This window comes from Liolophura sinensis, chromosome 6 (genome assembly GCF_032854445.1).
Source record: "Liolophura sinensis isolate JHLJ2023 chromosome 6, CUHK_Ljap_v2, whole genome shotgun sequence".
NCBI classification, from domain to species: domain Eukaryota; kingdom Metazoa; phylum Mollusca; class Polyplacophora; order Chitonida; family Chitonidae; genus Liolophura; species Liolophura sinensis.
The window spans coordinates 71,037,133-71,060,044 of record NC_088300.1 but is presented as its reverse complement, the minus strand read 5'-3'; the positions used below and the strand labels follow the sequence as shown (position 1 = coordinate 71,060,044).

Here is a 22,912-nt window from a genome sequence, read left to right as displayed (position 1 = left end):
GAACCAGATAGCCTCCTGAACTCACTGTCATGTCTCGAGAATGAACAACTTGTTATATTAATTACTTTTGATATCCGCTTGTCCATTTATGAGTTCCAAATCAAGTCGATGAAAATTATTTTCACAACATCCCCTTTCGAAAAATGCAGATAAACGACTCTTATTAAAAGAGACATTTTCATTAGTTCTCATAATAGTTTGATCTATTAGCTTTGCGTAATAGTGGCAATTATTACACAGTGGATTTATGTGTGTTAAAGGAAGCAATTTCCGGAGAACAGCTAATTATACTCTTGATAAGAGGAAGAATTTTACGTTATTATTTTGAAATGAAAATATACTTTGAAGGTGAAGTAATGAGAGACGAATTAGCCGCATCTCTTTATCACAAATATGATGAATTTCCAGTAGTTTATTCAGAATAAGAGCCACAAAAATCAAAGCAGTAATGGTTTTAATGGGACTTTTAATTTCATATTGCTATTCGAGGAACCGTTGTGGAACAAAATCGCAGCGACATTTTATTTGAATTCAAGGAGTATTTGTAAGGGTGTCCATCATTGGCTGCAACCACAGTCCGTTCGCCGTTTAAACAAACCGGGATACTACAACCATAAATTCCTAAATAAACTCTTTTCTAAATATATTCTTGCCACAGAATATCTCCAGAGCGGAGAGAGCCGGACATGTCGAGATTAAAGAATTTCACTTTATCGCGTATTTAATAAGGAGTTATTAAGCTATATCGTTCACAAATAGTTATTTACAAGCAATCTTCACGAGTCCCTTTCAGTGTAAAGACAATTGTAATGTATAGAAGTGCAGGTCTTTCCAAAATATATTATTTATTTAAATTCGAAACAAAAGAAAACAATTCGTTTGTATTTTCAAACTTCGAACATGACAAACCGAAACGATTTTTAACTCAACATTAAGTAGTTTTCACAAATAAATGACGTCATCAAGACGTGTAGTTACGTCATCACAGCATTTATGTGCTTCAGAAATATTCACATATAGACGGCCAACAGGGTCATGAAATAAACATGGAAAACTTGAGAATATTTTGCTAGTTTGAGTTTGTTTTCGTTATAGCCCTATACAGTGTATCTTTGACCTGATCTCCGGGCGCTTGCATCCACCATCACTCAGAAGACAGATCAATGGAACAATGTGTCATGGTTTGTATTTTTCGGTGAAACTTTTTTTTCGAGAAATTAACTTTCTTTCGTGCGTTGTCCTTTAAGCCATACAGAGATACTTGTAGCTGGATCTGAGACTAAGCTCGACGTTATCTCTCTCAACCCAGACGCAGAAGCTTTAATGACCTTTTATCATCGGCCTGACTGCGGCCTAACCGAAGCATGCTCAAAGCTCGAGTATCTATCTGATGTTCGGAGTCTTCACGTTTTCCAAGCCGCAACAGTTTCAAAGATCTTTTGTCTTCTTCGCCGGTTTCGGGCTCGCGCTTTCCCAAACGCAGCATCCTCATTCCTCGTTTTCCAAGGCGGAGCAGGGCAAGGGACCTCTTGTCTTCGGGGTCCTCAAACTCGGCGGGATCTCTCTTGCCCAGTCTTAACATTTTCATACTGCGGCCAAGTCTCAGCATAGCAAGTCCTCTTTTGTCTTTATCTAAAACTGCCTCTTCTTCATTTTCGCGGCCGATTCTGGGCATTGGCACAGCTCTTTCTCCTCCGTCTTTGTCTTCATCTGATGATGCGTCTTTGTCTTCTCCATCAGTGAGACGGCCAAATCGTGGGATAGGAACGGCGCGTTCACCGTCTTGGGAAACTTCGGACGCGATGTCGTTTTCGGAGCTGTCTGAGGACCTCTTGAAGCGTCCGAGTCTTGGTGTGGGCCTCATGTGGGAGCCATAGGCTTCGGCTTCCAACAGCTGCAGGGCCATGTCGGGACTCATCCGTTTAGCAACGTCGTAATCGTCCAAACCTTCCAATTCACGGCCGTATCGGGGCAGAGGAGGCTGCCTCACCATGGGGTGCTTCTCTTGGTCGTAAAGCGAATACAAAATTTCTTTTAAGTCGTCGTATGTGAGGTGGTCCAGTGGGTCGGAACGCTTTCCCAGTCGGAGCATGCGCACTCCTCGCGTCCTGAATTTGCCGGCGCGCCCTAGTCTGAGCATGTTTAGACCGCCTCTAGTAGACCGAACCATGGGACTGTCACTCTGAGCAGCGGCATTTTCTTCTATCTCGGCGGAATTTCCTGTGAAACAGAAAAACAATTTGCTTTGATTCATTTATGAACATAAATGGTATCAGTTCAAACTAATGTCATTCATTCGATACTAACAATGATTTTCTTTTACATGTTGTCTGAGAATGTCAAGAATTCCACCGACACTATTAACGCGATTTTGTACCGTCCGGCATTTTGGTGGAACTTAGCTTTTATAGAAGCAATGATTGCAGAGATTTTAATTCTTACATTTATCCTTTATTAACCTTTACTCCGTGAGCAGGACTAAATTATTCTTGCGGATAAATTGTGGAGTAAATTTCTCTTCCATTTGTGTAATATCTTAAAAGAAAACCGTAAAGTGAAGAATAGAGTTTTCTGAAAAACGAAACGAATACCAAAAAGCAGTTGTAAATCATCTAGGATAAGACCACTGAAAGGACTTTACTTTGCTGAGACTGATTATCAGACTCTTGAAAGATTGCCTGGCGGGCTTTGCCAAAACCAGCTACCAGTACTTTATTTTGTCAAGTACGCATAACTGGAAACCTCGAGATCGAGTCAGCGCCAATACTGTCATGCGGGCTTTGAAAAGATCCTTTAACAGTCTTTGCCAAGTTATATAACGCTTAAGCAAATATAAAACAGTGGGTAACGGGTTGAAACGTGATTGAAGCAGAGGTATTTTCTGATGCCTCATCTGGAACAACTTCAAATTGGAGGCTAAATTTAAAAAATTACAAAAATGTAAATTTTTTACACCCTTCTGTATGACCAAATGAATCTTAGACATTTTCATAAGCTGTATTCTACCACCCACATAATAAAACAATAAAAAAAATAATATCTGAAGAAACAGTCCAGGATATCGATATATGTATACATGCGCATGACAAATAATAATAGCTGATATTTATTCACAGCATGACATGACAATTCCGGCCGGAAACTCCAACATATTCATCTTCCATAGTGTTAAGTATAAAGTCACACGGCCAAATCCAATATGTGAAAAAGCATTAGTGGAAAACCTCGTTATCACCAACGAATACCTTGACTTCTATCACTCCATCTTGGTTTGTCGTGAAACTTACTCCACAGAACATATATACGCGGTCATCAGAGGGGTGATTAATCATCACGTATATTTCATTATTCGTGAGAAAGATTTGATTTTAGTTTGGGTAAGACAGACAATCTGTTGCGATTTCTCTTCAGCCAGAAACAACATTAAGGAAGTAACCCGTATACACTTTAGTTACAACGAAAGAGAGAGTAGGCAGTGACAAGGATAGTAACAAGATAACAGGATTGTCTGCGTGATGAATCTTTACTATGTTGTTGTCCCGGACCGGTTCGGTCTAACTGATTGTCTCTTTAATTTACAGAATACCACCCATAAATGAGGTTTGACGGCCGACTGATTCTTTGCCTGTCATATCGAGATGAGATGATTCGATTATGGTAGTTATATGAATAGAGCTCGCGGAGCGACACGGCTCTAATAGATTATATCTTCCTGGTTAAGGCGTCGTCTGCAAAGTGCGTTTCAATTCCCCAAGTCGTCGAGATCCCGAGCGGCTTACACCGGCAGCTTGGAGACTGTCATCAAGCCTCTGCTAATCGGGTTCCATCGACATTTTGCAGTTTCTTTCTGGCCATATTGACTTCATTATACACGTCAATTTACAGTACACGCACCGATCTGTAGGGTCTTAATAAATCTCCCGACCATTCGGAAGAAGCTGTAAATCATCAGCTTTCCACTGAAATATCAAATCGCGGTCGGGCCAGATGGTAATAAACCCCTACAAAGTTTGTCAATCATTAGTCCGAGCCCGCATGCCGACGAGTTCAGGTTGTAAAAGCAACCCTATAAACCCGAATAGCCCTAGAGGATTCGTTGCCCATAAACCGGAAGTAACACCGTCTAATCTTTTGACCCTGCGCAATGAACTATAATCAAAGCCGGGATACTGAGACTAGCAGCACATCATCAAGGCGATATCCAGATTGAATCAAACTAAAATCTTTTAGCTATATCCATCCATTCAATAAGTGGTTTACAAAAACTATATGTATGCCAACGGAATTGTCAAAAATCCATCTTTTCATGCAAGACTTTACAGGTATTTTTTCATTTATGCATTTCTATATATATATCTGAGGTGAAATCTAAAACATAGCGATTACTTTTTATGCTATGGGTTTGTACGAAAATTCCACGTGCTACATTTTTGCGTTAAGAGTGCATAAAGAATTCAATAAATAATTCAGCACATAAAACATCTCAGAAAATAGTGTCATTGGAAGACTATTATACTTCGTGACTTTGTTGCTGCGTGCAATTTCCCCTGAGGTCATCAGTGATTTTCATACACAAGGAAGCCCGATGATCCAGTAATGGAATGATGTTGTTTGTTATGTGACAGGGCCTGACGCCACAGGCTAAGCTTAAGAAACGGACACTAAGACAAACAATATCATTTCAACAACACGAATGTGTAAAGGATTATTATAAAATTACAGACATGAACCAAGCCACTACTTAACATACAACAAATACATGCGATTTTGACTGAAGCCCCAGGCTAAGGCTAATACATGTTGTCACAAACAAACGTCTTCTAATTCTCTGATAAAAAAGCCTCTTTGAGAAATTATATTAGACAATTGCCACCATATTCTGGTTCATATATGCGTATGCTTTCCAGACCACAAATATCTCAATCTTTAATTTCAGTACTTGGCCCCGTTTCACAAAGATGTCGTACATGTATAATAATCGCACATATAGGACAATGGTACGGTAATAGTGACGTACAAAATATTGTACGACAAATATAAGATAAAAAATGTCACACTCCGCTATGTGAAACTGGGGCCTGTACCGTAACCAATACAGTGTATACTTCGTGACTTAACAACACCACTCCAAAAGACGATGGCATGTAGCCTCGTGTTCAACTGGTGGCCACTTCCTGTAACAGTATGATTTATACTAACATATATCACAGTAAGAAATTGTTTATTTCTTAACTATCACCGGAAATATAGCAATGATATATGTCATTATATCCGTTCGGCCATGCACCATTCTTAATTGTGATCGATGGATTTACAAAGTTTGGGACGGAGAGAAAAATATCTCGTTGGCCCTTGATTGGAATTCAACGATGTTACTGAGGAAAGCATACGCGTCTTGTCACGACTCCGTAACTGGTTCGTTCTCTGCAGTAAGTTGTAATATATCGGAGTTATGTCTTTTGTTAGTTTGATTTTGAAGGTACAGGTTGAAGAGGAAAAGGTGGGAGCTGTGTTGTAACGCGGAACAAAGGTCGCTTGTGACAGGAATGACTGATATCCAATGCACTGAGGAAATATCACAGTCCACTTAGACGAATAATGCATAGGCCTCCGTCAAGAAAGAATAGCCGTAATGGGTAAAATAAAACAATCGATCATTGGTTCTACAATAGCATGTCAGTCCTTTTAAGATCATAATGGAAGACTTGTGAAGACGATATTGATGGCTCTTTTTATTAGCCATAGACAATGCGAATTCCATGCCAAGGTCTTTTTGATGGGTGGTTTAGCCGTGTGTGTACAAACTATTGGACACTCTGGGGGTTTCTCTTGTTGACAACTGTACGAAGTAATTTAAAATGAGCATTAAGCGTTTAGAAACAATCAGATATGTATTACATTGGATATGGTTAGTACTCTTAGTGAAACTGTTATATAGTACTAGTCCTGTTATAAAACCTTTAATTCTGTACGAAGTAGTTTAAAATGAGCATTAAGCGTTTAGAAACAATCAGTATGTATTACATTGGATATGGTTAGTACTGTTAGTGAAACTGTTATATAGTACTAGTACTGTTATATAACCTTTATTTCTAAATGAGCAGAAAATAACCTGATATAACAAACGAAGTGATGTTAACGAGTCTGCTAACCGATTATTTACGAAAATTACGGACAGATATATGAACGTTATGTGTCTATACTCTTCAATGGGGTTCCATTCCCGACTAAAGTAATTTGTGTCTAAGCTACATTCATTCATTCCTGCGTTTGCCATGACGATTTGACGAAAGATTGGTACGTCTAGTATTCATATATTATAAAAGAAACACGGCAAATTGGGGTAAATTGGGCTTGAGTCTAGTGCCTTGGAAAAGGTATCACATTCCAAGGGCTTTTTTTGTACTTTATTAAACGTATTATCAATTAATCACGAAACATTTAAAAGCGTTTGAAAATTTAAAACTCGGTCCCCCGTGATTCAGATTTCCTGAGCTACTCGGTCTTGTTGCTTGTATATGTTACATATTTGTTAGTTTTACTTCTATCAAACCATTTCAACTTATTTTCTTCTCGTAGGTTACGCTTAACTCATGGTGGTAGGTGGTTACTCGAAGATATACGTGTATAAAAACATTGATCACTCTTCATTCAGATGTACAGTTAAGTTTACTTTGTCTTCAAGATTCCATGTACTGACACCCTTAACTGGGATATATTTTTCATATTTTCGCAAACTAGATCTCACAATATTCTCCTACCCATGCATACTTGGATATAAGCCCCTTTTCCAGAATAAATCGTTAAAATAAAATAACTGTTTCTTCACTATACTTCTGTGACTGAGTGTTGGTATTGGGAACAAATTCTCTGGGACGTGGTTAATGCAAAATTCATGAACAGGTATTTGAGCAGTTGTTCTTCAGGTTATAGAGATTTCTTTAGCAAATGTTGACAGTTAGCTTGAGGGAGACACCAAGATTAACATGTTTAGATGTTTTCCTTGTCTAGGCCTTTTCATCAGCAAATCATGCCAATTCCTAGAGTAAGAATCTGATTAAACAAATGACAAATGGTCAAGAGTAAAATGTCAGGAAAAAGTGGTTTAGCCACTTGGTTCAGGAAGTGAGGGCCCGTATTCAAGGCACAGAACACGGGTTTCTATATACGTCCTAATCTAGCCTTTATTTATTTTTTCAATTGTAGTGTTACGCCGTACTCAAGAATATTTCAATTATACGACGGCGGCAAGCATCTTTCTGTATTTCGAACCAACCTTAGCCCAGACTTGATCAAGTAAACATTTAAAACTCCTTTAACAGTGCCATGAGTTCATGCTGATAATTAAATTTATCTAGGTTTACATTGGTACGTAAGGTATTAGAGCCAAAACGTAGAAAATGCCTTTCCAAACCAATAGATAATCTGCCTAAACTTGGTATATAAGCTATAACCAGGCTCAGTTGGCTGCTCAGCTTCGTGGTGATGATGAACGGTAGCCTTTTGTGTAAATGTTCAATCAAAAACTTTCACACAGAAGAAGTTCAGTAAATTAGGGTGTAATTCTGCGTATACCATGACATAACACTCGGACAGATAACAAACACCGGCTATAAAATACCTTTGTTTAATTCCCCTCTTCGTCGCTGACGCTGTATCTGTATCTTTATATTGTTATACCTGTGCTAAAAGGTAGAAATCGATAAAGTCCTAATTTTAGGATGTATTCCTTACTTCTCTACCACTATTGTGGTGAAATGAACGCCATTACAATCAACACGCCATAACTAATCGCGGTTGAATCGCACGATTCCAAGCGGCTGTTGAGCGTATTATTGATTAAATAGCGGCTTCCTTCCCTGTCCCTTTCACATGAAGGCGAAGCTCAGGCCTGGATAGGTCTATCTTAATATTGCCACTTATTCTTTCGAGTCACCGAATGTCAACTGAAAACGAATTCAATTGAAATACGTAATAGTGAATGATATAAATGACTTCCTCATTCCGCAACACCTTTCAGCTCCTTCCGGTCTGCCACAGCGGGACTTGTGGCCTGGCGCAAGGGGGATCCCTTTATCGGAAGCTTTGGTTGCTGTACATTGAGTGTCTCTCCATCGAATTTTCTTATATCAAGTTTTCAATACAAAATCATTTAAAGGTGCAATTTCCGAGGTGTTTTGATTAATGGGAAGTCGGCTGAAAAGATTTATTATCCTAAACCCGCTGCTCGATTCTTTCCGGCTTAATTGAAACCCGGGTTTTCATTGCTACCCAAACTGTTGCAGTCTGGGAAGTAATGGGTGCCAAGCAGACGGCGTTGGATTTATGCTGCAGTTTAGGAAAACTTTCTGGATAGTAGAACAAACAGCATCAAAGAAGAAAAATTTGATTGAAATCCGTGTTTCTCAAGCCTTAGACCTAAACAGGTTCATCAACCGTGGTAAACACGGAAGGAAAAATAAACAAGAAGACGAAAAAAATGAAATACCCAATTTTCTTGGACGTCGAGTCTAAACTCGCGCCATTTAATTAACTGACCAGATCTCTCTCGAATGCCAATTGGGCTGATGCTATCTGTCAGCTGCAAGTCGTCTAGATATGACAGAAATGAAGATATGTCACGTGATAACCGGTTCCAATCCAGCAAACCGTTGATCAAAAACCTCTACAAATGTAATAACACAGATGGCTTGGTATTACCACTTAAACACAAGGGTCCAGTGAACACGTCATTTACAGGGGCAATCTCCTTGTAACTCAGAATGGGCCTCTAATTGGGACGGTAACAAGTGAATGACAACATGTTTGATACAAATTTAGCTGGATTAGGTTAGTCTTGAAAACTTAATTTCCTGCGCCGTCGATTTGGCCAGTTGGTCGTTGCTAGACGATTGGCTTTGTGGTTTACACCCACCGAGAGTTTATACCGGCAAATTGAGACTTTACCACAAGAGACGGTTGGCGGACGGTCATTTAAATGCGAGCAGAGATATTAATTTTCCACATGACAATGACAACTGTGTGCTTTTCCCCTCCCGGCTTACAAAATTGACCATTACAGATGTAATGAGAGGGGAAACTTCGGACAGGTTTTAAATCTGCAAATCCCAGACAGACCATTGGGAGGTTTTTAATGCAGAGTTAATAACTATGGTCAGAAATAATCAACTGGGCGTGAAGGCAAAGCAGTGGATCATCACATCGATGATTTTCCGGACTAATCAATTTAAATGAGACATGAATATAACGAACGGAAGTGTGGTCGAAGGACAGTTGCCCAGCCCGTTCTTAAGTATTTTGACCTCTTCTAGGCGAAAAATGTCAACAACGAGTTGATAAAATAAAGTACAGCAATTTTCCTGAACCTTTTAAGGCAAGAGAGATTGCAACGGTTTTCACTGAATACCATGCATAACTTAGTCTATAGTCACCAGTTTCGAACTACCTCTCCACAGATTCAGCATCCAAGGGAACACAGAAACCTGAAGGTTCACTATGACCAAACGTCACATTATGTACAAGCAGAGACATTTGATATGCAATTTTACTATCGGTTTTTTTTTTTTTGACTTTTGACTTGGACGTACCACTGTGATCTAAGTGGGGTAACTTGGGAGCAAAGAAAGTATGAAATATTTTACTCTTATCCTCACCCCGCTTAACGGAGTCCAAAATAATTCAATGTACAAAAGCATACATTTTGAGTATTGTAATTTGTGTGAAAAATTTCCGAAATGCTCTTGGATTTCTCGCAACCGGTAAAGACCCTAATTTTATTTTTAAAAATGGATTCTTATTGTCCATTGGCATGTCCGTCACAAACTGAGAATATTTTTGCTGTTATAAATTATTATAACCACGGGCTAGTCTGCAAAAAGGAGAATGTCTCAGCAAAAGTAGACTGAATTTTCCGGCAGAAGGGTCCCGTTATCGGCTTATGACGAGATCTCGCTAAATGTCAGCCGTCCGCGGAATCCCCTTGACCCAACTGCAATCTGATCAATTAATATTTTATAGTGATGTGTCCTTCATTTATGTTATCTCACCATCTCATCTATCGCGCGTTCAGGAATTATATCTCCGCGATATGCTCACACCATGTGGAAAACACTCACAATCAGAGCATTACGAACTCGAAATCCAAATCATGGCCTTCACGTTATATATCCGCCATCAAATTTCCACTATGGCTTCTGTATACAGTTCTTAGCATGTGTAGATATTATTGTAGCAAATAACTTTTTTGGTTAATGTTTTATTTAATTTTGCCATTACAATACTTTGTTTTTGTGGAATAAAAATATATATGATAGATACGGACATTATGGACACTAGGAATACATGACTGGCTGTTTCTAACACTTGAATGGCTATTGAGGACACCTGTCTGGCTCTTGCAGACACTGACCTAAATGACTTTTGTGGACGCCTGGCTGACTACTTTGGACACCTGGTTGACTATTACGGAGACCTGATTGACAGACGACTGTGGACAACTGGCTGCCTATTGTGGACACATAATTGACTATTACTGACACCTGACTGGCTATTGTGGACACCTAAATGGCTATTGCGGAGACCTTGCTGGATATTGTGGAGACACAACTGGCTATTGTAGACACTTGACTGACTATTGCCTATATATGACTGTCTTTTGTGGACACCCGAGAGGCTAATGCGGACACTAGATTGCCTTTTGTAGACACCTGAGAGGATATTGTAGACACTTGACCGGCTATTTGGAACACCTGACCGGCCACTATGGACACCTGAATGGGCTTGGCAAACATCTGACTGTCATCTGCTACAGGAACCGGATCAGCGATTGGTCAGCTTGGAGTATAGCCTGAAAATGCTCGGGTAAGGGACAAAACGAGCCGACAGTGACGTCTCTTTCCGTAATACCATAGGCTGGACACTTGCGCTCAGCGTGACTGCTTTTGTAAGCCAATCTAGTGGCACCAGTCAATTTACGATTAACATGGAGGATAAAATGGATATTTGTTTCGTGTATATTTCTGGAGTGCTAAAATAGTTAGTCCGCCTCTTTATATGCATGCTATTTTTCCTAGAAAGAGATTTAAGACAGCTATTTGACACTATTGGCGTATCTGACACAACGTACATACTCTTAAAGCAATTTTCATCTTACCTTTCGTATTTCTGGACATAACCGTTGGCAGGTATCCTTCGGAAAACGGTCAAGGCAAACCCACTAGTTTCCAAATGGAATACATCAAATTTCATACTTTAACTCAAAAGTATTAACGAGTAGTGAATCTATAATCTCGTTTTGATATAAACGTCCTTGTACTTGTAGAATTTTGCAAAGTTTTATTATCACAACGGATTTTCTGACAAAAATATGCAAAATAATATTTGAGACCCGTTTCCTCAAAAATCATATCTCGTCGTGTACTGTATGTTTGCCCTGTACAACTATGATCACGCTGCATGCTTCAGGATTGAAGACCTTGGCTCTCATCTGTTTACAATGAGTTTGAAGTTCAGGTGAAAATTCCCTTCAAACGTTTAGATACTATTTTGATCCGATGGCCCAAAGAATACTTGATAAAGATTATACGTGAGATATACTTACACCTCGGTCGAAGAAACAGGCAGTTTAAAATATGGAATTGGAGATTAAATTTACTTGATAATTCTTTTTGGGGAAACGTACGAATCTTCCTCGTGGGAGATTAACCGTTTAAGGCGAATTGTATTAGGTGTTCAGTGTGACCCAAAATGAAATGAAACGAATGATTTAATTTTTGCTGCCAGATTGAGCAATCTTTCGGCTATATCCTGACACCCTGGAATCAATTACCAGCGTCTGTTTAATTAAGCGTAAGTAGAAACTAACCGACGACGAAACTCCGATTATACCCCTAGGTGCAAACTCTCACTGGACACCAGCCAAACTAAGTAGACCAGAAAGGAAATGTCAAAGAGCGCATGAGCCTGAAATCCTGACCCGCCAGACTTTCGCCCTAACGCCATTATCAACTTGTTAAAAGAATTAAGGGGTTCAACAAAGTGATGAATTGTTCCCCCTTAAGCAAGAACTGTTTTTACTTTTGTCGCTAGAAGTGTTTACATTTGAGCTAGACAAGTGAAGCGTTGCATTTGAAAATTACCAATGTCTTTTATACACAAAAGAACAGCACCTCGTGAAGACGTTTCTCAATAAAGAGGCCAAGGTTCAAATAATCTGTAAAGCATCATCTTTTTAACGTACGTTTCACTAAGGAATAATGTGATTAAAATGAACAAAAAAGCAACCTTCGTTCGAATCACACACAAATAAAAATACATCTTAACAGCATAAATAAAAGTTTAACCAATCAAACGCGTTTGTATCTGACAACGTGATCTGTGACCTGACGCCAGCGCACCCATTATCATCAGTTTCTAAGTAACGATCAAAAGTTATCTTACTCGAGCCTCACTTCTGTGTAAAGTAAAGTTGCTCACAAATGCTTAAAGGGACACGGAATCACCGCTGACAGGTGTAAGAAATAGGCAAGTCCGGGCAAAGCCTTGCCTAAGCTGAATTTTAGTACTGCGGATTAATTCAAACGTGAGAAAGGAAGCAGGATTTAACCCAGTAAATCCCTTTTCCACTGTTGGCAAATCAGCGTCGATTCTGTACCCATTTAACTAAATTTGAATCACAGATTATCAAAAAACGCACCTGTACCTGATATTTAACGTTGCCTTTGGCATGACGTTAGCTAACTCCGTGCAGAGGTATCGGCCCAAGCAGTGTCTAAGTGATGATGGAGTTTTTCTCCTAGCCATTATCTTATGTCAAATAGCTTTACAACCATATTAGGAGTGATTTTACACAATTGCTAAACTAACGCCTCAAATGAACCTACGATGCAACGCACTTAACATTAAAAATAACATAACATTAAAAACCATGGCGTAAAGACCATGTTGGCTGGTTGAAGTCTCTAGTTATTATTTGTTCCGCATTTGTAAAACCTGCTGTAAAGCCATTAAACGTCGCTTTCTTTCAACTAGACAATTATTATCGGCACTATAACCCAAATCTTTGCAAAAGCATGTAAGAGTCTGTTAAACGGATATCGTTGCCTGTACTTGATATATTGTATACACTTTATCTAGCTTTAGGTGAGTTATCTTCTTCATTGTGGTCAGCGAAGGACAAGACTTGCATGACCCAGATGAAAGTCTGTCCAGGTGCGGTAATATCATACAGAGGTATCGATCTTTCTCGTAGCGCCCTGCGGCAGCACGAGATAGATTGAGAGGAACACGGATTATTGCCTGCGGCAAGCGAAACCAACAGCGCGCCCCAGCCAACACACTGTAATATACGAACACAAGAAACATCGAGTCGGGAAAAAAGCGAGAAAATCAAAGTGAAATTATGTGATAACGACGTCCAGCGTGTCGGACTCCTTAGGCAATGAGATTATGGTTGAATTGAGATGAGATATAGTGTGATAATATGAAGATTTCGTCAGTTCTATTTTATCTTTCCCTGGCGGTCTGGGATATTGTCTGAAATTTTTTAATCCACTACTGAAACATGGAACCTATAATACATGTATTTATAAACTACACCGTTAATTTTTCGCCCGAAAATATAGAACATAAAAGATCATATTTCATTTAAAATTTAGGTATGCTAGCCATGAGTAAGAGAAGGATGGCTTATATATTTACCGTCTCGGCCTTAAGACATTAATATTCTTACGCGTCTCATTTGCTTCCCACACATGATGTGACACAGTCGTTTGTGTATGTTATTATGTGGGTGTATGGCTATACCACAATAACTGAACGACACGTAACGACCAACACATTTGTTGAAGATTCATTTACGGTAATGCTGAATTGGTAGAGAAAGATCACCTCGAAAAAAAACCCCAAGGAACAGCGATGCGATTGAATCAATGCCACAAATCACATGGAATATAGATAAATATAGAGAAAGTCATGGGATTAGTGCTATGCAAGTCTGTGGTTACTATCAATCGCGTCGTGTATGTTAGAATCAGAACTGCTACGTGGGGATGAACACCGGGGTTATGGTGTATACTGCCAGACTGCTGCCAAACAGACGTACAGGATGAGTGACAAACGGACTGGCACACAGAATTAAGGTATAAGGTAAGCACAATGTACACAGTGACGTGTGGTGGTATTAGATGCTGTTTTATGCACTGCTTTAGATAAGCATGGTTATGAGCATATTTGACAAAATGTATATAAAATTTAATGTTCACGACAGTTTTCCACAACTAAATCGATGGTTATGTGAATGCCGTCGGGAATATGTTTCATTTCTTTTTTTTCTGAATGCACAAGTTTTTTACTGGAGACAGACGCATCAATCCATATATTGTGTGACATAACGCAAAATGTCAAAAAAGAAAAATGACATACAAACAGTTGACTGGTAATGGTGAAAAAGTTTCTTAACTGATTCAGCAATATGCGATTATCAGGTTAATCACATGTTGACTCAGAATATAGACAGTGCACACTGCCAGCATGTATAAGGATCGCTTGCCTCATACATAAAACTATTACACGTATTTATTATTTCTGTGTACCAGTGCTAAATTAACAAAACTGAGAACCAGTGACCTAATTCCGTTCTACCAAGTGATTGTGAGCATGCGCATATTTGATTTGGTTGAAATCTACACGAAATAATCACTTTTCCTTTATGGCCGTTTTCAGTTCTTTTCCACAATATAAACCATAAATAGTGTTGTAAGTCTTGAAGTTTCGTCGAAGGATAAACATTTCGATTTATTTCATTCAAATGTAGGCACTCTGGTTACTGGAGAAATATTACCTTTCGCTTCGAAAACAAGCATTTACCAAAACCAAAAAGTCCATTTAATGAAAGCTTAGCACTATTTACTGCACTTAGAAGTCTATGTATATGGGAAATGCTGATCATTTCACAGGAGTGATAATCCCGGACAATAAGCACTTGGTCAAACTCGTCACTTCGAGTCTGTGGAAACCAAGAATATATAGTAGGTCTAGGTGAACTTGTAATCTTGGTCCCATTTCACAGGGCTCCCACGGGGGAGGGTCTGTGGGTCAGCGGGTATTGACAGATCTGTTACACAACGGCCTGAACGGTCCTGTTACCATACCCATCGGGTATGACCAAGGCTAAAAGGAAAGCAGTGGTCACTTGAGATCTGGCTAAAGTCTCCGATGTTCAGAACAGTCTGAGCTCCTAAGACTTCCACAATGCCCGTGGGGCGGGGTCTCTCCGCCTGGAGTCGGGACTCTTTAGATCCTGGTCAAGGATGACCGCTGCCGGATATATTAAAACCAATTAATCTCTATTAGAGGTAGTAAAATGGGGATAATTCGTGCACGATGTCGGTATCACGTGGGCCACTCGGCGTCCTACTCTGTCAACCATCAAGACAATTACAGTGAGGTAGATGTAATTAACCAATGGTCTCTTCGTGGAACAGTGAAGCTTTCCTCAACCGCAGCTCCCCACAAATCTCTTTAATGGTTCAGCCGACGACGTTTCCAGTCTCTCTTGTAAAGGTTATTCCCGTGATCAAAGCCGCTGGCCATAATCACCAATACGCTTCAACAGCCACATGGCCCGGCCGTAGGGGAGATAGTATAAGAGGTCGAATCCGAGTAACGCTAGTTTTAATGATGACCTTGAATGTTACTAGAATGTTGCCAAGAGAACATAAAACATGCATGTATTGTCAACGGCCCAAACCACTGAAGGATGAACTACAAGCTTGGACATACACACATCTAATGTTGAAACACCTTTCGTGAAAGGTACACACGTGAAACCGAATTGATGCGGCTAGATATTCCATTCACAGAGCGGATATGCAAAAATTTAAACTGTTGACTTCTTCAGATTGAAATAAATTGTTCAATTCTGCTATCTTGCACTACATTACGGCTAACTTACTGACTTTCATGAAAGCTATTACCGAAGAACGCGAATATATTACTGGGATAATAATGTGTGCAATATAGGATTTAGTTGGTGTAATGGGTAAGATTACATTTCCTGCAAAAGGGCTGCAAAGCATATGTGTGGTTAAGTCGGGAAATGTGAACGGTTTTTAGACTTAAGATACTTGATTCAAAGTTTAACGCACGACAAGGTCTAGCACTATGTACGCTGTGAAGACAAACTAGGACAAGAAAATGGTTGTGATATTTTACAATTTCACAAAAGCTGGATCAGGTAGATTTATTTGATTATTTATTTTTTTGTTGATTAACTCAAGAATTGTTCACATATGCTTTGGCGGTCAGTTTTATGAGTGACGCAGGATATGCACACTGTGTTGGTGCACGATAGTCTTTAACGAATGTTTTGCTGCACAAACGGTCACGCGAACAATGTCGGTGATAGCTTATGGTCACCAAGGCTCGACGAACAGTGAGAGCGGGGGAATGTACAACTTTGCTATGCGAGACAGGATTGAACTCGTACCTCGGTGTCCTTGCGACTGAAAGACAAACTTATTTAACCATTCGGCCACGACGCGCTGCGCAGATATAACAGAGGTACCGTCTTATTCTGGCTTATCGCTTAGTAGATCTGAGGATAAACCTGTCTTTAATCTACGCCATGACCCATCTTTGAATGAATAGGTCAAACCTTGCCTTTTCATCTCGTTCTTTTCAAACACTAAATGCTCCAAGTGAAAAAGAAGTGAAGAGTCGACTTTACCTCCCAGAATAATGAGTGAGAAGCCAGATCTATCTTTAGTTTTTAGAATGCTTTATATATATTGGACAACACTCCTCTTTGTTTTAGTCGCTGTTCTATCCAGATAAATCACTGCAGTCGATGAGGGCAAATTTGTGTCCTATTTTACTATATTATGTGCGTCTAATGAAACTGACGCAGCAGCTCGCTGACCCTGTAATACAGACGTAAACCTTAATGACACTCTGGAGGATGCCTTGATAGGTCATGAGTCTTGTGAATGATAGCTTCTATATCTAAGGTCAATAGTACTGTGTGTAATATTGGTATGTTCTATGGTGATTACTAAATATATTCCCTAATGACGTTTCGAAGTCCGATAGCAGTGAACATGTGTCATCGTCAATAACAAATGGCTCTTCACTCATTCCTAATTAGCAAACACTGTTGTCTTTGTGTTTCTTGGTACTTTGTTGCCTTCAATTTCCTTCAACTTTTATCCCCAATGCTGTCTAACAAGAACAAAATACGGAAATCTCTGATAATTAACAACTGAAAGGCACTAATACTGAAAAGAACCTGTCACGCTTATCAGTGGTTTTGCCGTCAATGCTGTCTGACATCATTTTTTGTTCTGTAATTCTGTAATGTGTCTGGAAATAATCAGCTACAAGCATGACAGGTGCGTCATGTAGGGAGTAAAATACTTTTTTGTAGATCATGTTGGACGGAATATAAGTTTTGTTCGAGTAGAAAATATGTTGAGGGATTCCGGCATAAAAAATATGAAGCATAAAAGAACATTCACCTTTCATTCAAGCGCAAAATATGTAACTGCAGAGAAAAGATCTATGGTATACTGGTAGTAATCGGCCTTGAATTCAAGCCAATGTCTTAAGCCTGTAGTGTTGCCATCATAGAGTTGAAGCTACCAATGTCACCTTGCCGGAATTCAAATACTTCGTGAGAACGATTTTTCTACAGTCGGAAATTAGAAGAATGTCTGTAGAGGTATCGTGTAGGTAGTATAACCGTAGAGAGACTTACAGAACTGGGATGGACACAAGAATGCTCACAAATTACTTTCCATTGGCAAATGTCTTCGCCTTGAACGAAAAGCTAACAGCCTGGTGTATTCCTGAAAGTATCGTTAACATTAAGCCAAGAGTCGCTCAATCCGAAATTGAAAGAGCGCGACTTCCGTTTGGTCGGGGGTACTTTAGTACTTCCGCTTGCACAGCTCTGACAAAGTTGAAATTCCAGGCCATGTTTGTCTTTAGTGACTTCGGAGTGACTAGAGCGCGAGGGCGTTGGTTTAGGACCGGAAGTACATGAAATCACACTTTAAGTTAAGTCACCATTTGTTAAAAGGAGGTTTGTTGGCGGATGGCTCTTTTGTTTGTTCTTGTTAATACCATCACCCCCATCCCTCATGGTTACCACCGTGTCAATACATCTCAGTTACAGCATAAGACCATTGACTCACCTTCGCTACAACCGGAAGGTTCCCTTTCCAAAAGGCATGACGCAACAGTTGTCGGAAGCTCTCCCTACAACGCTTATAAATTATTCTCAAAGCAGCTTATCGATTCATTGATTTTACCGGGGGAGATAATGGCTTGATCAAACAATGCTCAACGCCTCATTTCTCATTAACTGGTTTAGTGTTTCGGTCGCTGACTTCGGCCAAGCAAAGGCCTCTGTTCACAGCTTAGCGGATCATGAAGAGTGCACAAGAGACTTTATACGCAGGCTAATGACTCTCAATAGCGGCAGAATATCGCCTACGTGAATTGATTAAAACACCACGAAAACGGAATGAAATAAAACGTGAAATAACTAGGCGGGAAAAAATTATTCTCATTCCCTTTACTGGAAGTGAGCTTCCTTTGGGCGAGGCATTGAAATTATTTCAAATTGACCAAAAACACATTTGGAGGACAAAAAGAAACGGTTGAATAATATGTTTCCGTATTGATTATTTTGTTATCTTGTACATTCATTCTGATGTATTTAACTTCTGTGAAAATGCGAGACAACGCCTGCAAGTATACTGCTTAATTAAACTTCAGATATATTAAACGTCACAGATACTGAAATAAAGGCTTTTTGCTTAAATAGAATTGAAACCCTTGTGATGTAATTGATGGGTCCACCACTAGCTTACAAAATTTATCACTCAAGTAAGTGAAGTTACTTTATTGAACTTTATGACGAATCAGAACATGGATGAAAAGAAAGTGGGTGGAAATGAATTTTATATTGCAAACCTCCTCAAGTCATAGCTACAGCGTGAAAAACTCTCTAACTTCATATTTCAATTATCGCCGTTTAAGTAGAATAGCCGCCAGATACAATGAAGACCCTATCACGACATCTTGCTGGGAAAAGTGCTCTTAAAACGGCTATGTAGAGCCAGGCACTAAATAAATGACGAACTCAGTTGAAGATGTCTAAGTGCATTAAGTGTGAAGACTTTGTGAAGCTTTCTATGCTATTTGATGTATTAAATTGCCCTATAATCAAAGTTTTCGACTCTAGAATAGGCTAACATACTCTGCAATTAAATGTAGGAAAGTTCATGAATAAAATAACTGCCGTTAAGTTTTGAACTGTGTCAGACAGCTGTTATTCACTAGCTGTTTAGGGAACTGGTGTCTAAATGACCGAATCGTTTCATTAAAAACCACTCTGTCAAGATTAATCTTGTTCGTCATTCAATAGCAGACATCGCGTTGATGACTGTTTCACAGACGGTTTGAACATTCTGTTGGAACAGGTGATGATTGTATTTCATTTTTATGACCTCCGAAACGTTAAGGACTGTCAAAAAGAATACAAGGGAATCCATTCAAATCGTGTCAATCAGTATTATCATTACTGAATGTCATAAAAGTAAACTGATGCCAACAGAAACAATGAAGACCTGTTCCCTTCTACAACAATGTTCTCAGCCTGTGTCGTTTAACACCCGGTTCAATTTCAGATCAAGGGTAAATTTTTCTTCGAAGTAATGGTGACGTCAAAACTTTAGTCACGTGTCTTCACGAGTCTCAATCATGCAAGACATGCGTATTGCATCAAGCATTCTAACTCATTACAACACAAAATGTCTAATTTATGTTAACGGTATTAACAACAGTCATCACTAAACTGGTTTGGATCTTGAAATCTGTCTTATTTTGTCTTAGAAATGATTTCAGTAACTGCAAGAATGGAGAAAACAGTGACTATGAAAAGTACACGTTGGTTGGGTAATTTGGTTTATAACCCTTTCAGAATTATTTAAGCCATATCAAGATGACATCTTCTTGTATCAGCACTGACACGCCATTATGACGCAGAAATTAAAAAAAAAGCACTCACAACGAAAATAAATCGCCAGAGGAAGAAAATCAAAAAGCTCGGAAAAGCAGGATGATAATAAGCACATTGCAGTTGAGAACGTATACATGAACGATTGTCAAGTTGTCAAACAGAATATATCCCAGTAGTAAAACCCTTACACACACGCCATGCCTTGTGACATGTGGACAACTAGGATTTCAAATCTGACAAGCAACATTGGCATTTCATGCGCAGATCGGTATGGAGAAAAATGCTTCTCATCTGCAAAATCCTTGTCCCATGAACTATTAAATATCATCACAGCTCGATCTTTAGATCCATGTCCAGGGCGCTGGAATAACGTCTTGTCATTAAGTAACTGTATGAATGAAGTGAAGTTGATCATATACGTGAATATTGTGCATACGCTGTTCCCACGGGATTTGCCTGTTTTACAGATACTGGGTAACGGTCTCGCTGACCAAACACGAGTGACCTGGGGCAGATTCCACAAAGCCATTTCCCACTTAAGTAAAAATCTGAAATACAATTTCAGAGCTTATTTGTGGGATGTAGAAATCCCACTTCGGCAGCAGTGTTATATGACCCCAGTTAGACCCCATTGCAATACGGACATACCCGTATAATTTGACAGAAATAATTTTGAAAGCGACATTGATTCTAAAGCTGACTTGTAATTCAAAATACGATCTGCTAGAAAAGGTTGGCAAATTTGACTTGCTTGTATTATATGCGTTACGTCTGTACATTTTTTGCGTCCCGAGCGTTTTATTCTGATTTTTTTTGTAGTAATGGTTATATCACATAGATGCTCCACTTAACACAACTGATTAAAAAGAACAAAGGAATTCAGTAAGCACATAAAGTATATACTTATAGATCACGGCATGTAGCATTGACCGTTTTCGTATTATTCGATCGTTGCGTGTCAGACACTGACTGGCAATCAGTGTATGTACAAATGTGTGGGGGGAATGTAACTACGATCTGTATATGACGGTCTGTCAGACATTGTCCATGTTGATATATATTCTAAGGTATATGTGTATATATATGCGACGAAATAATTTCAGACTCAAGCTTTAATAACATGCTTTTCCATTTCTATAACAGGATAGTGAGATCTCTATGGGATGTCTAAAACAATACGCCATTAACAGTTTACCCAAAAAAACGGAAATTTTGATCGCGACATTCCTCGCCAAAAAAATCAGGCGGTATTAATCAGGTCGAATCAACTGTAGTGGTTATACACGGAACAATGAAGCACGCGAAGTGACAATTTACGCTTTCTATCAGACGTCTCGAAATCAATTCATATTTGATTTCTCGGTGGAAGTTAGGGGCCACCAGAGAAAAACGCGTGGTTTTTAGAAGCTCTAGCTGCATCTAATCTGCATCTCTTGGGACCCCCTAACGACGCTATCAGCAACTCACTGAGGTATGCTGTGTTAGGCGGACAGTTTCCCCGGTGCTAATCTATCAGAGATGCAGTGTGGGAGACCTCACTCAGCCTATAGAAACTTGCTAAAGGAAATGTATTGCGACGAGTTTAAATTGAAAATTGATAACTGTTTTGGGGGCAATTTTTTGGCCCTTGGCGGAGTTTTGCTAAACGGTTCTTTAACAACTTAGGACTTGCGGAAAGAATCTGAGTGGAGATTGCAACCGTAAAAGCTATTCTTATTCTTTTGCCCTTTGACAAAACCATTTGTCCATCTTACCAGGAAATCGTTGTGGTAATTGTGGAAGAAAGCGAGCGGAAAAGCGATAACAATGCTTGCATTTGTATAGGAACCGAGATAAATTAGACTCTCAGTCACTTAGGATTTTAAATAGCTCTCACAAGGACATTTCCAACGGTCAGAAGGGTGAGATGGGATATCAGCATCATAGATAAGACTCAATCGTGTACTATGCGTTAAAGTTAATCCTGCGCAAGACTTCGACGTGTTAATTAAAGAAATTACCTAACAAACTATTATCTATAACGACCGTAAATAAGACATTCGTTAGAGAATATTAATAATTAGTTTTTGGCTTTTTTTTCAAATGAATAATGTAAAATTAATATATAGGTATCGCCCTTAAATTAGTCTGGATTAATTTTAGTTGTGGTTCCGTGTTATTATTTTCACTTCGGTCGCAAAAAATTTGCAGAATAACACGTAAAGGCACGATCTACTGGGAAATCGATAAGCGATAAAAACAAATATCTTACCGTAATGTTGATGAAGGCAAATAAAGAAAGCAATTAAGGTTCCCCAAAGTTTCATGTTTGTAGACGGTTAGTCCTGCGGGTGCGGACAAAACTGTTTCGGGCTTCTCCGATGTTCTTGTTGGTCTCACTGCGAACAGTCTCTCATTAAAGTTGGTATGGAACGTTCCGAAGACAGGAGAAGCTCTTCGTGTATACCGCAGCAAGTAAGGTCTCCCTGTGTCGGGAGCTTCCGTGCCTGTGCTCTCCGCTGCAGTGCTTCAAAGAATCGTTTTCAGTCCTTAACGCGTCTGTTTCAATGTAGTGTCTCTTAGTCCCGGTGGAAGCTAATTTCTCACCTCTTTAAATAGAAATGTAAGTGTTGATGAATATTCACGAAGGATATGAATATTAACGAAGCATATGAATATTGAATTTGGACGCGTCATGCTGCTGAACACCCCCGTGTCTAAAGAGTAGATCTCGTGCAGCATTGGTGTGTGGGGAGATTCCTGGCAACGCCAGCGAATGGCCAACTGGAAATCAGCAATGCCCATGCGGCGAGTCATTGGTGCAGATGTATAGAGGCGGAGAGGCGAGCCCACGGAAGCCATAAGCGATTTCTTATTTACAAATGTTGTGGTTAACATCACATTTTCATT

At 39.4% G+C, this 22,912-nt stretch overlaps 1 protein-coding gene across 1 annotated transcript; it reads right to left on the bottom strand.

Annotated features, from left to right (window-relative positions):
* Nucleotides 1–379: 379 nt before the first annotated feature.
* LOC135467985 (myomodulin neuropeptides 1-like) lies at nucleotides 380–22,575 on the bottom strand. The gene is made up of 2 exons (XM_064745960.1): nucleotides 22,275–22,575; nucleotides 380–2,220 (listed from the first exon to the last, which is right to left on the bottom strand). The coding sequence occupies exons 1-2, from the start codon at nucleotides 22,327–22,329 to the stop codon at nucleotides 1,301–1,303; spliced, it is 975 nt and encodes a 324-aa protein (XP_064602030.1). The 5' UTR covers nucleotides 22,330–22,575; the 3' UTR covers nucleotides 380–1,300.
* Between the last annotated feature and the right edge of the window lie 337 nt (nucleotides 22,576–22,912).